Source organism: Eutrema salsugineum, unplaced genomic scaffold (genome assembly GCF_000478725.1).
Source record: "Eutrema salsugineum unplaced genomic scaffold, Eutsalg1_0 scaffold_2, whole genome shotgun sequence".
Lineage (NCBI taxonomy): Eukaryota > Viridiplantae > Streptophyta > Magnoliopsida > Brassicales > Brassicaceae > Eutrema > Eutrema salsugineum.
In genome coordinates, this window is record NW_006256829.1 from 9,154,227 (window position 1) to 9,168,489 (window position 14,263).

General features: G+C 34.3%; 2 protein-coding genes and 1 long non-coding RNA gene across 3 annotated transcripts; 2 read left to right on the top strand and 1 right to left on the bottom strand.

The window, feature by feature from the left end:
• Positions 1-4,634: 4,634 nt before the first annotated feature.
• Positions 4,635-5,468, top strand: LOC18016640 (protein GLUTAMINE DUMPER 3). Its single transcript, XM_024156247.1, has one exon. The coding sequence runs from the start codon at positions 4,717-4,719 to the stop codon at positions 5,152-5,154; it is 438 nt and encodes a 145-aa protein (XP_024012015.1). The 5' UTR covers positions 4,635-4,716; the 3' UTR covers positions 5,155-5,468.
• Positions 5,469-8,674: 3,206 nt separating this feature from the next.
• Positions 8,675-12,326, top strand: LOC18016641 (probable receptor-like serine/threonine-protein kinase At5g57670). The gene is made up of 10 exons (XM_006401118.2): positions 8,675-8,872; positions 8,965-9,083; positions 9,819-9,937; positions 10,021-10,142; positions 10,229-10,534; positions 10,664-10,918; positions 11,033-11,190; positions 11,281-11,496; positions 11,788-11,937; positions 12,032-12,326. The coding sequence occupies exons 1-10, from the start codon at positions 8,719-8,721 to the stop codon at positions 12,182-12,184; spliced, it is 1,752 nt and encodes a 583-aa protein (XP_006401181.2). The 5' UTR covers positions 8,675-8,718; the 3' UTR covers positions 12,185-12,326.
• LOC112086730 lies at positions 10,144-11,470 on the bottom strand. Its single transcript, XR_002899597.1, has 3 exons — positions 11,329-11,470; positions 10,791-11,173; positions 10,144-10,354 (listed from the first exon to the last, which is right to left on the bottom strand). It is a non-coding gene; the product is annotated as an uncharacterized LOC112086730 (long non-coding RNA).
• Positions 12,327-14,263: the final 1,937 nt, after the last annotated feature.

The following is a 14,263-nucleotide window of genomic DNA, read 5'->3' on the forward strand; positions in this document are numbered from 1 at the left end:
GTCTTCTGACTGCAAACTCTTACTTACAGTGTTAACAGCAAATAGAAGTTTATACCAGATCACCATAGACAAAAAGAATTCATAATTTCCAATCCCATGGGTTTCACTTGTCGCAAGACACTCAGCATCACTCTGTATTTTTGGATCATCAGAAGTTTCTGCTATGTAAATTAAAGCATCTCTTATTTTTGGAGCTTGAAACCTTATTGCCTTAACGCATTCAACATTACTCTCCCACCGAGTTTGCGATAGAGACTTAACTGTCAAACCTCCCACCATATCTTCTAATATCTTCCACCGTTTATTTGAAGATGCAAACAGACAATAAATACGCTGGATTATCCCAAAAAATGAAATGGCTTTTTCAGAAGTCGTTGCCATATCACAAAGTGCAAGATTAAGGCTGTGACAACCACATGGTGTATAAAATGCACGTGGATTAACATCAAGGAATCTCTTTTGTACTCCTTTATGTTTTCCCTTCAAATTGGACCCATTATCATATCCTTGTCCCCGCACATCATCAATATTCAAATCAAGAGCAACCAACACTTTCTGAATCTCACGAAAAAGGCCTTCACCAGATGTATCATCAACTATCAAGAATCTGAGAAAAAATTCTTCTATCTGAGCTACAGTTGTTGAAACATCAACACACTGAAGAATAAGAGTCATCTGTTCATGGTGACTAATGTCTGGAGTACAATCAACAATGATAGAAAAAAATTTCGCGCTTTGAATCTTTTTTATGATCATACCTTTGATCTCACCAGCTATCATTGCTATCAACTCATTCTGAATTCTATTGCTGAGATAATGATAGCGAGATTCTCCATCTTCAAAACGTCGAACATGTTCTCTCATTACTGGATCCCACTCAGCCATCGAATCAATGAAACTCAAGAAATTTCCGTTGCCATCTACTCCTAACTTTTTGTTTGACCCACGAAATGCTAAATTTTGTTTAGCAAGTGTTTTTACTAACGAAAAAATTCTAATCATCACATATTTCCAATGATTCCTCTCTTTGTAGAGTTCTTGTTGCACATGCTTATCAATTGTTTGGTTTTTCTGCAGCCTCGATTTAAATTCCATCCACAGGCTCATGCATTTGATATGTTCACGACTAGTCTCGTGGTGTCTAAGTCTTTCTAAAATGTTTTTCCAATCATTGAATCCCTTAGTTGCCATGTGACTATGATTTTGGTCTCGGGTGAACAATTTACAACAAAAACAGAAGATTTTATCTAAGGTTTTTGAATAAACGAGCCAACGCATGTCCTGCTTTTTCCCATTATTCAAAGTTCTTATATAGTACGAATGAGAGAAGTGTCGACCACTAGCCTTCTGCTTTGGAAAAATAAAATCAATTGTGTCTTGCAGCAGGACCTTTTTCAACCATGACAATTCTGAATCCAGACTCAATTTTTCCCCAGTTTCCAGGATCATAAATATCTAAAATCCTTTGATTCTCTGCAAATTCAGCATTCTCTGAATCTAAATTCATATTCTCGTGATCATTCACATCTTCATTCTCTTCTTCACCGGGATCTTCATCCTCTTCTATGTCAATATTCTCATCTTCTCTATTAACATTCTCAGCATCTTGTTTATTCTCATCTCCCATTAGATCATCAAACTCATCATCAATTCTCACAGATTCATTAGGGTTTCTAGTTGAAGGTTTTATAAGAAACTTGTGAATGGAACCTTGCACTGATCTCAAATATGCTTCGTCTTTCTTTTTTTTTTGCCTCTTTTTTGCTCCACTTGGATACGTTTTTGGAGGCATCTTTTCTAAAATCAAAGATGAAAATAAACAATATAACAAATCAACATTCTCATAGAAAAATATATAGAACAAATATTTGAAACAAAAGAATAAAAAAGGTGAAGTAAAGATGTCTCTGAAATTTTGAAGAAGTTTAAAACACCCTAATCTTGCGGTTTAAACCTAGCTTGATTTACAAGCACTTAACGACTTTTAATAAGAATAAAACTCATTAAATATTCATTTATTGTCTAAAATTTGTTTTGTTAAAATTAAATAAACTTCTCTCAAGTTGGCTCTGCGAAACTGAAAAAAATCAGATTTGCAGAATTTTTTGGGTTTGCAGAAAAAATGATTTTTCGCCAACTTTCAGCTCTCGTAAAAAACGGAGCTTACCTCGGATTTATGATCTGCAAACTGTTATGGATTCCTTGCAGCAAGATCTTTTCAGAGGTATGAAGATCAGCACTTAGCTCGATCTGAGTTGCTGGCAAACGACTCAGCAAAACCCTCACTCGGACTAATTTTAAACTGATATTGCAAAGGTTTTTATAGAGTTTCACTGCGTTAACTATTTGTGTCTCTCAGAAGAAGGTGGCTAGCCTTTATATAGGGAGGGGGCCGAAATCTTTAAGTCTAGGGTGAAGAAAAAATGACCAAATTACCATTTACTCATATTAAGGATTTTTTTTTTCTTCTCTTGGGCTTTAAGGTTTTGATCTTATTTTAAAATATCATAAGCAAATCTTAATCAATTTCCTAAACTTGTTGGGAGAACGTAATCTTAATTAATTTCCTAAATCTATTATTTTCTTTTTTTATCTATTTCATAATTAATTAACAAAAATAAGAAAACAAACTCACGACCAAGCTTAAAACATTTAACCACCTTATTTGAAAATGGAGGCTCTAAAAAATTTACATATATTGGGGGCTTGAGGCGACGGCCTTTTTCACTACATAGTAAGCACGCCTCTGAATAGTAGTATCAGGATAAATAAAAGAATTGACTTATTATCATGGTAAGTAAAAAAAAAATCAGTTTTTTATAAGTTTGGTTTAAATTCAGGTTCATAGGCATAAAATAAAAGATTAAACAAGAAAAGCTCTAATTTTAGTTTTCCCATCAATTTGTTTTCTTATATTAGATCGATTAGCTGGTTTAGAATAAAAGTAAACGTTTTCACAATCTTTTAAGAAACAAAACAAAAAGTAAACGCTATCAGGTGTTTCGATCATATAATAATTGAAAAAATAAGTTACTTTACACATTTGAGCATCTGTGAGTCTTGTAACCTTGTTTTCCACTGATTGATCAAGATCAATATGTTCCAGCTGCAATAATGGTTGGTTATTGTTATTTTTTTTCCTTATAAATATTGGTTATTAATTATATACAATAGATCGAAGTAAGAAAAGAAACATGTATTTTTAGTTGTTTTAGGTAACGGTTCACTTTATTTGTTTGGCGTTAACGGTTATAACGTTTGCTGCTATCACTTCACGTTTGCATCGCTAACCTAATTTTAGCGGCTTTAAAGGACCCGTTTTCTGTCAGTCGCTTGTCGTTATCTCGTTTCCCTTAATGCCTCTTAAACCCTCCCTCTTCCTTAGAGGGTTCTTTAATTAAATCATTGGATTTGTGTGTTTTCCTAGTTAAACATGCATATCAATTTCATGACTCATGTTTCCAATTATCAATCCAGTAGATGTTTCTCTTAAGCTCTTAATTAACCTGCTTAGTTGTTCACTGAGACTACTAAAGTATAACATAACTACTAAGAAGATATTCACATAAAGTCATGCAATATTTTATGCGAGGTTATTTTAGTGGATTCGACACTATGTAGATGGTTGTTAATTATCTAAAACAGTGTTTCAGTGTTACAATAAATGATTGCTTTAATTATCTAATACAGTGTTTAAGTGTTACAATAAATGATTACTTTATTAAATTCCTTTGTTTATCTTCAAAGTATGATTGAATCGAAGATATTTTTCGAAATCATCCACTGATTAAGCTTAAAAGTAGTAAGGGATACTAATTAAGAAACACACCACCTTAACTTGGGTCCCAACTGATCACCTAACTAACCAACGCAAACTCATAATTACACGTCTCGCTATATTTATATATAGATACACACATAACATTATCTATACGCATAAAATTAGAGTCTCAACATACTCCTAAGTTCTTTAATAGGTTTTTTATTTTAACAAATTTTTTATATTAATTATGGATGTGAATAAAAAATACACATCTAATTAACTCTAGAAAAATAAGTATATACTATTGGTATGTGAATTATTCAAGCTTTGTAAGTGATTTTAGAAACTGTAGAACTAGCTGGTTGTAGAAACTGTGATTGATTTTAAATCTCTTCAACCGCAAAAGTCGCAAAAAAAAATTAAATACGTACTAGAATTAAGTGTGTTTGCTGATTCATCATACATAAACTTCCTTTTATAGAAAAACTTATTTGGTCTTAAAAGTATGGAAGTAGTATTAATTACAAACTTAATTACAGCAGTTAATCCGTTTGGAAGCATCACCTCTATTACTTTACCAAACGGTACAAAAACGATACAAGCAGAGTTATGTACTCACGTCACGACTCCACATAATCATCATTAATGATAACTGATAAACATAAACTGAATTCATTGTTTTTTCTTTTTTTCTAAACTACAATACAAAACACAGAAAATTATTATCTTTAAAAAAAAAAGAAAAGCGAACCAAAAAGAATCTCATACGCAAAATAATAAAAATTGATGATACGTCACACACAATCCACAACGTTAATTCGCTAGCTCTCTTCTATAAATCCCATCGTCACACTTCTCCTCCTCTCACCAAAACATTTTATTTGATTAAAAAAAAAAACTCAAAAACAAAAATTTTCTGCTCTTACTCTCTTTCTTTCTCTCAGTCTAAAAAAATGGAAGGAAGACAGTATTACCCTCCGAGAGAAAACATCGACGGAAATAGAACCACCATGGGAGGACCTCACTCGCCGTGGCATTCACCGGTTCCGTATCTCTTCGGTGGTTTAGCGGCGATGCTTGGTCTCATCGCTTTTGCTCTTCTGATCCTCGCTTGCTCTTACTGGCGTCTCTCCGGTTATCTCGACGGCGAGGAAAATCAGAGCAGAGAGAGAGATCTCGAGGCCGGAGATGGGAAACCCGAAAAGGCGGTGAAGCCTGTAGCTTTGCCGGAGAAATTCTTGGTGATTATGGCCGGAAATGTAAAACCCACTTACTTGGCGACGCCGGCGGAAAAAAGCTGCACTTGTAACGATGATGACGGTGATGATGACGTGGATCGTAGTGATCAGATGGTGAAACAGAGTAGCGAAAGTAACGGTGTGACACATTGAAAAAACAGAGCACGTAAAGAGAAAAACAGAGGATCGTCTTTTGTGAACAGTTCTTTTCAGAAATTGTTTGCATCTGACCCGGTTGCATCGGGAAATCGGGTCGGGTCAGAGCTCACTACATGATGAGATATAATTATCTGAATCTTACGGTGGTGGAAAATTTGGAAACAAAAAAATGGAATTGGGATTGGATTATAAAGAGGTGTTGTATTAACGATGTTATTTAATGATTTTTAATCTCTCAGTTTTGCAATGTTAGGTTTTTTAGTTGTCAGAGTTTGTAATTTATCAGTTTTGTTCCATTTCTAGGTCACGAAGGAAAAATCCGGGAAAAACTGTAAAATATATGAGACTTTGGATGGAAGATAGTGAATATATTTCTAAAAAAAATTAACTACCTGAGACTTTGAATGGAAAATTAGTAAATATATTTCTAAAAAACAAAGTATCTGAGACTTCGAATGATTATATTTCATCCCCAAAAGAAAAAGTGATTAGTATGATGAAAATTGTACTGTTATGGTCAGGTCCAGTTCATGTATTTTACGTGGGATAAATGTGACAAGTGGTTTGAGGGAGAAAGCAAAAGAAAACAAATTGCAGAGGTTCCGGGTCTTCTCCAGGTCAGAAAAGTGAAGGCAGCACCATAGGCACGTGTGGAGGCACGTGTAGAAGATAGTCGGAACTAAATTCTCATAGGTGTCTCTGATGCGGCGAGGTGAAGCAGTTAGGTCAAATCGATGGCCTAAGTGTGTTGATTTATTTCCTTGTAGCATAATTTCTAGTATAAATTAAATTATGAGTAGTATTTCTCAATTTTGAGAGAGTTGTCAACATCCATAGGGTTTTGTTTTTCCTAATGCCAATCTTATCTTCTAGACCTAGCTAGGTTTCTACTTTCAATTACTTTGAAGCTACGGCTTCTTTAAATATACAATCATTTGTATGTTTAAATCACGCTATCTAAATGGATTACCAATACTATAATAGGGAGTCATCATTTACGTTCGTAGATTATTTAAGTTTTGTGATTAACTGTCAAACAGTTGTTGCCAAATCATGCTATTTAAATGGATTACCTATTATCCTTCCTACTACTGTAAATTTCTGAGGGGCTTGTGGTCTAGTGAGTAGTGACTCTAGTGGTTTCATTGCATTTGCGTTTGAAGGTTTTAGGGTTTTATTTCTGTCGGTAGAGAAACTATTAAAAATATTTTTTGATATGCGTCTGTAGTCTAATGATAGAGGCTATAGTTTAGAGGACATGGCATAAACTCGCATCCTTCTCGAATTTATATCATTTGAAACTAACATATATGTGCGTTGTTAGCTGACTTGGTGGGTAAGATGTTTTGACTGTCAGTTTAAAATTAACGAGATTTGTCTCGATCATTTGACTTAGAAAGTTCAATTTGTAAACCATTATTTTTGCAATACAGTTCAATTTGTAAACCATAAAAACATTTAGAAAAAGTTATAAGGAACTATTATTTTTCTGTTGAATATAATTTAACATTAAATTTTTTTTTTTTTAAAAACGAGATTATTTTACAATGTCAAAAATTGAAGGACACATCTCAAACTACCGACCGCTATTCAGATAATCCGGATACGACATACAGTATGTTTATCCCGATTTTAGATGTCAAAAGGTTTCTGGACCATCACAATATATTGGTTATTGGGTCGTGAAACAAAAGTCTGCCGATATTAGGTTTGATTTGGCCCCATTTGTGGTTATATTCACTTTGTTCCCTCACACAAACTTTGGGCCAACATGAATCTAACCGATAATTAATGGGAAAAGGGTCATAAATTCATTAACTATCTTATTTTTACCAAAAAGGAATGTAGCAAACAATAAAATTGTGTTAACCGGGCCGATTTAAACTCCATGATAGTTAATTTTAACATAAATATCTGAAATTTAACTGAAAACAATGAGTCGGACTAGTATTCTAGATTTTCCTTTCTTGTAACATTTTTTATGTCGAACCATAGTTAAAATTACAGTGAACACACTTGAATCTTGGATCTTTAATCTTAGAGAGTTTGCTATCTTGTCTTTGTGTATAAAAGAAAAAAAGAAAAAAATTTCAAAAGCCAAAGAACGATCAGGAGGACGACAGGAAAAACCCACAAAAAAAAAAAAAAACAGAAAAGAATAATAAACAGAATATTATTAGTCTTAAGTCGTTAAATTCATATTCCAGTGTTGTCCGAAGACCCCGAGTTTGCGAGATCAAATGCACGTGTGTGATGTGTACGGGGGTTAGTGTTGTGTAGTATAAGACAAACAAAGCCAAGTATTCTTGGGTGAATAATTGCACATGTAATTATATGATTCAACGTCTTGTTTGTTGATAGTACCTTTTGGTCCATTTCTATTATGACCCTTAAAATCAATTTTAATTGTAGTATCTAATTAATTATTGTGTACTTAATTTCTTCTCAAAGTCTCATTCATTGTAAAAAGTTAAATATATATCTTCCCCCTTTTGGATTGCCATCCAAGGCTCACACTTTTCTCTACCAACCCTTTGAAAACAATATTTCTTTTCATTTCTTTCATACTAACTATGTATTCTTCAGATCATTGATCCTAAACTACCATTTAATCATTCTTTTATATGAATGATAAACAAGATTATAAGATATAATAAGAAAGCAGAGGCGCCAAAGAGCAACAATGGCTTTGAGAGGAAGACTAAATCAAGAACATGAGATGAGACCACTTACAAACAACAACAGAACACATCCTTTTGTCCCTTTGGCCTTTGCTTAGACCACAAATCATCCAACCACATTCACTTCAAATATCATCATTGTCTCTAATCTATCCTTATTTTTATATAATATTTTACAAAGTATAATATTTTATGTTTGTTTAGCTTTAGACTAGCATTTGATTTCCAACAACAGTTTCTGCCTGTGTATGTTTTATTGATACTCAACGAATTTTCGATCGATAGGTTTAGCTGCTAATATCGAGCAAAAACTTATACCTTTTTCCATAAATTTACATATAGTTTTCAGTGACCAACACAATTAATTTCTTTATTACATCTTTAAATAATCCGGCTTTAAAAACAAAAATATTATCAACTAATTATCATATTAAACACATTCATGACTTCGAACGCTGAACTAAAGACGAGCATCACATCGAATTCAAACTCTGAGTTATGAATCTAAATCAGAGTTTTGATAAACCACTAAAAGAATTTTTTTTTTTTTTAACTCTAGCTCTAAACTTTAACTTTTGATGCTTGAGTAACATTATGCCAAAATAATATACAGATAACTGGATTTGAATATCATAGGCCATAATTAATGGCGCTTTATGCTTCTTCGTCAAGACTCATACACACAGCTAATGATTATCTCATGCAATGATCATCCCTTTTCCACACTCTTTATTAATCTCGAAACGTCTCTCTTCTTCTTACTCTATCTATCAGAAACAAAACAAAAACACTTATCTTCTTCTTCAAACTGTATAGAATCATTGTGTTCTAAAAATTGCCGACCTTAATTAGAGTGAGACAAAAGAACAAAGTGCCAATGCAAATGATATCTTCTTCAGAAGAAGGTAGTATTAGTAACAAGATACTTGTGGCGATCTCGTTGGACCCCGACGAGAGCCAAAATGTTCTGTCTTGGGCCATCAATATTCTTGCTAAACCAAGTGACACTGTTGTTGCTCTTCATCTTCTTGGTTAGGATAAATATATACCTAATTTTCTCTGTTTCTTTTTTTCCGTAGTTGATCATATGAATAATTAGGAAATTAAAACGTTGTTGTTGCAGTGGGTGAGGAGCCGAGAAAGCTACCCATGAAGAAGAAGAAGAGAACTCAAATTCGTTGTGCCAAAGCACATGTTATCTCCATGCTTGGCGAGTTCGCTTACACTTGTTGCCAGAACCAAGTACGACCATTTTCCCCCTTTTTTTTCTTTCTAATTTGGTCTAAAGTACATTTAAAACCGATGTTAAAAATGTGACATTATAAACCGAACTAAACCGGACTTTGGGTAATCTTAACGAGAGAAACGTAATGAATTTCAGAGTTTTCAGTGAGGATAATTCCTACTCATTCAGCGTGAAACTCACCAAAAAAAAAAAAAAACTAACAAAAATAAATCAATTATGATTTTTCTACATCCATGAGAATTGATTTTTCTGAATCCATAAAGATTGAAACTTCGACTCTTTTTGATAAGAGAATTGTTCAAATAAAGCCGATCAAAAACCTGAACACGATGTAAATTTGTAATTTGACTTATTGAACTTTTCGAAGGAATTAGTGTTAATGGTGATACTAAGCCCATCTAAAACCCAGCAAATGCGTTATTTTCTTTTCCCAAAAAACACTTTATTTTCTATGAGAACTAAAAAAAAAAGAAATCGATTCTTTCACACACGTGTGGTGTACAAAGGTAAAGTGGGAATGAAGAATTGCAGGCGCACCAATAACAAATCGAGGTCACGCGCGTGAATTCTCAGGACCGTTGGCATCGAAACAGAGGAAAACGCGCGTGCTCTCAGCTCACACACAGAAATACATACTGTTATCACAATATATTAGGCTTATAATATGTTCCCTAAAAAGTAAATAATCACAATTATTGGTATAATTTAAATTTGTTTTTCCAACTTAATAGGTGAATTTGGAAGCCAAAGTAGGGTTTAGCTCAAACATTGGAAGAGGACTAATCGATGAAGTCAAGTCGATTTCTGCTCACTATCTTGTTCTTTCCCGACCAACAACTCACGTATTCAGGTAATTAATAACCGGACATTTTCCAGCTCGTTTAAAAAAATTTATGACCCAATTCATAATCCTTGTGTGTTTCCCTCATGTAGAATATGGAATGAGATCACACGATATGTCTCCGACTTTGCTCCATCAAGTTGCTCTGTTGTTTTAGTTGGAAATCAAAGAAAACCGCATAGAGATTGCTACTCTGCCTCAACGATTTCTCGAGGTTAGATCATAAGAATATTCCATTTATGTTTGCTACTAAGATTTATTAGCGGATTCAACTAACAAACAAAGATGTTCTTTCTATAGACATAAAGAGTGAGAAGTATTCACCGCGCAGCATATTAAACACTCTATCGAGAGATTCAATTAGCTCTTCAGGTGATGATGCTTCAAGTTTCAACGGTTCAATGGTTTCTTCCAGCTCCGCTTCGCCTTCAGAAATACTCAAACATAAGCCAATGTCTCCATACAGATTCATATCTTCTCTTATCATGAACTCTCCTTTGAGGAAATGGAGAAGAAACGAGACCAAAAACAACCCCAAACCTCAACCTCTAATTCAATGCTTTACTTACAACGAGATCTCTAAAGCCACAAATGATTTTCATCAAGGTACGTAAGCATATTAGATTATTAGAGAGACCAAAAGTTTAAAACTTTGGTTCAAATGCATTAACCCAAGAAAAAAATGATTGAAACTTTTCTTAAAGAATTATCTAAGTTTTTTTGGTTGAATTTCAGATAACATAGTAGGCATAGGAGGGTACTCTGAAGTGTATAGAGGAGATCTATGGGATGGAAGAAGAATCGCAGTGAAGAGACTAACGAAAGAGAGTGGTGACATGAACAAGGAGAAAGAGTTTCTTACGGAATTAGGCATCATAAGTCATGTCTCTCATCCCAACACAGCTCACCTCTTAGGTTGTTGTGTTGAGAAAGGTCTCTATCTTGTCTTCAGATTCTCTGAGAACGGAAACTTGTACTCCGCGTTACACGGTAACCTAACTTATGACTCTGATGTTTTCGTTATATTACAATCCTGTTATAAAGACAATACACAGTTTTAACAATAGATTTGGTTTTGGAATGCTGGAAATAAAATCGGAACAGATAAAGATAACGGGTTGTTAGATTGGCCTATACGGTACAAGATTGCGATTGGAGTTGCTCGAGGGCTTCATTATCTTCACACACGCTGCAGCCATCGAATCATTCACCGTGATATCAAATCTTCCAACGTTTTACTTGGACCTGATTACGAACCGCAGGTGAGCTTTCTTGTCCTAAAAGCAATTCGGATTCGGTCTATATATATATGTGTGTGTGTGTGAATATTGGATATGATTATGATTGTGCAGATAACTGATTTTGGATTGGCGAAATGGTTGCCTAACAAATGGACTCACCATGCGGTTATACCGGTTGAAGGAACGTTCGGTTATCTAGCACCTGAATCCTTGATGCAAGGAACCGTAGATGAGAAAACTGACATCTATGCATTTGGTATTCTCCTTCTAGAGATCATTAGCGGACGAAGACCGGTTAATCCCTCTCAGAAACACATTCTCTTATGGGTATAATTCTAATCATATACCTACTTTTTCTTGTAAGACACGAAACGAAACCCTCTGGTTGGCTTAGAGATTCCTTGTTGACTTTTTGACCACTAACATGTTTTACTGTCACATGGCCAAATGTTGCCTTTTTCCCTCGACCTAATTTGACTGAATTATTAAGTTTCATACGTTTCCAAGATAAATGAGTGAATTACTTCATATCGTTTTTCTTACATCTCTTCTTGTTTTAGATTATAATTCCTAATATCAACCATTATATATTGATGGAAACAATCTAATGGTAAACAGGCAAAGCCGGCGATGGGATCAGGTAACACAAGAGAGTTGGTTGATCCGAAATTGGAAGATAAGTATGACGAACAACAGATGAACAGGCTTGTCCTTACAGCTTCGCATTGTGTTCAACAATCTCCGATATTACGACCTACCATGACTCAGGTTGGTTACATATTTGATATCAATCGTACTTAATATATTAGAACCAAACGGTCCAGAAACCTCATGGAATCCATTGTGTGTTGTGTACGTAAAGGTATTGGAGTTGCTCACAAATGGGAATGAGGCTGAGATTGCAAAGAGCTGGAGAATGCCTAAGGATATGACTAATGAAGATGAGGATAACGATGAATGGGATGACTATTCTATGATTTTCGGATATGATGTTCCTTTGGATTCTTCCTTTTAATATTTGTTTTTTTTGTTCTTTTTTTTCTTTTAATTTTGTTTTTCTCTAATTTCTAGTATCAACTAGATTTTTTCTTATAGATTTTTTTCGTCTCATTCTTTTGTATCTTTATGAGATTTTACGGGGTTTCATCCATATCAAGATTCACAACTATATAGAAATAAGTTACTATCAAATTTTAAACAAAGACTGTTTAGTTTATTTGCCTCTTAAGAAGATAAAAATAGCATGCATGAGACACAAAACTAAAACATAGTATACAATATATTGTTTTCAGTTTTGAGAAAGAACTAAGACACTATTTCTCCAATACTTATGGTTTGAATTTTTAAGAATTAAGTGTTCTATAAACTCAATGAACAGAGCTAGCCCAAACAAACCTCAACATCTTTCTTTTAGATAAAGAAAATGTTTATTGTATTACATATATTATGCAGAACTGATATTATGTGTGTGTGTGTGTGAGTTGAATAAGATAGATGAATTTGTCGTTACCGAATAAAAATATTTTATAAAAACAAAGCAGTAGCACTTTACTCCAATAAGAAAAGAAAGCAATAGTATGGATCTAAATGGTGACAGTTTTTCTGGTGAATTTGTAATAGCATATACTATTCAAGAAGAAAAGAAAGCAAAAGTCTGGATATAAATGGTGACATATTTTGGGTGGGATTTGTAATAACATATCTAATAATGGGAAATATCAAATATCGATACATCAATTGAGGTTTACTAAAAATATTTTGGCGTTGAAGCCAAAAAATAAGAGTTTGTTTTTTTTTCTTGTCCTGACCTCCATATATCTAGTAAATTCTATAAAAAAAAATCAGCTAGACAATGTAAGAACAAGTAAGCCATGGCTTGTCGTTACTTCTTTTTGTTAGCTTTCTATTTTTTCGCATTTACAATGTTTTATCAAGTGGAAAATGGGAACTGTTAGGATAGGGATTAAGGCCCGCATCGTTGTGATCCAGTGGTAAAGAAGGGTTGTTTGGGGTGTTGCACCACTTCATCCAGGTTCGATTCTCCTTGAAAACAAAAAATATAATTATGTGAGAAGTCTGGGTTTGGGCCAAAGACCCAAGTAGTTTGCCTGATAGTTCAGTAACAGGCGATCTGTTTACCTCCTGACATTAGTCGAAAGGCATTTCAAACTCGGGACAAGTAGTGTGGTGGTCCAATTGGATTTTATGGATCTCATGGTCCGTTGACTCGAGTTCGCTCGAAGCTCATGGTGTCCGTTGAATCGTTAAACTAGGGAGAAGTCCACACTATAGCATTTCGGTACGTTCCTACCGGAGCCGACCGGATCAGCTGATAGGGTTTATAAAAAAAAGGATAGGGATTAAGTTGCAGAAGTGGACCACGAAAGAAGCCCTTGGGCCGGCGATGCACGTGGTTAGGGTGTGGTCGGACCCTCCACTTGTCCCCTCTTCGACCCAGTCCATTTCGGACCCACTTTGGGCCACCAGGTCCCACTTTCAAGGAGCCAACAAATAACCTCCCGATTTATTGTTTGTTTCACGTTTCAACTGTTAAGAAGTTTTTTCCCTTTAAATGTGACAATATGTCTCTTTAATCTTTTATCTTTATAACCTCCTTTTTTATAACATTGGTAGGATTTTACATAATATAGATCGCTTGGTTTGACAAAAAGATGGTTTCCAAAACTCACGACTCACGAGTCATGATTATAAAGGTATTATTACTTATATATAAGCGATCAATTATTAAGACTGGTTAAATTATCAACAAAAGTTAAAATGATGATCTGGAAAACTGTAGATCGTGGTCGTGGAAACCGAGAACGTGGAAAACGTAGTGGACTTAGTTAAGTTCTCTTTCAACCAAATCATTCAAGCCAATGGAAGTGGAAGTCTCGATTGTATCTGGTTCATCTAATGAACCTTAAGCTTCATTTCACTTTGTAATCTTTTTCTCAAAACTGTATGATCCAGTGTCATGGTTTATCTTACATAATCCACATTTTGAAAATCTAGACAAAATAAATAAATCTATCGCATAAAACTTTTCATATATCTTAAGGTAAGAACAAATTATATGTAAAAGTAATCAAAT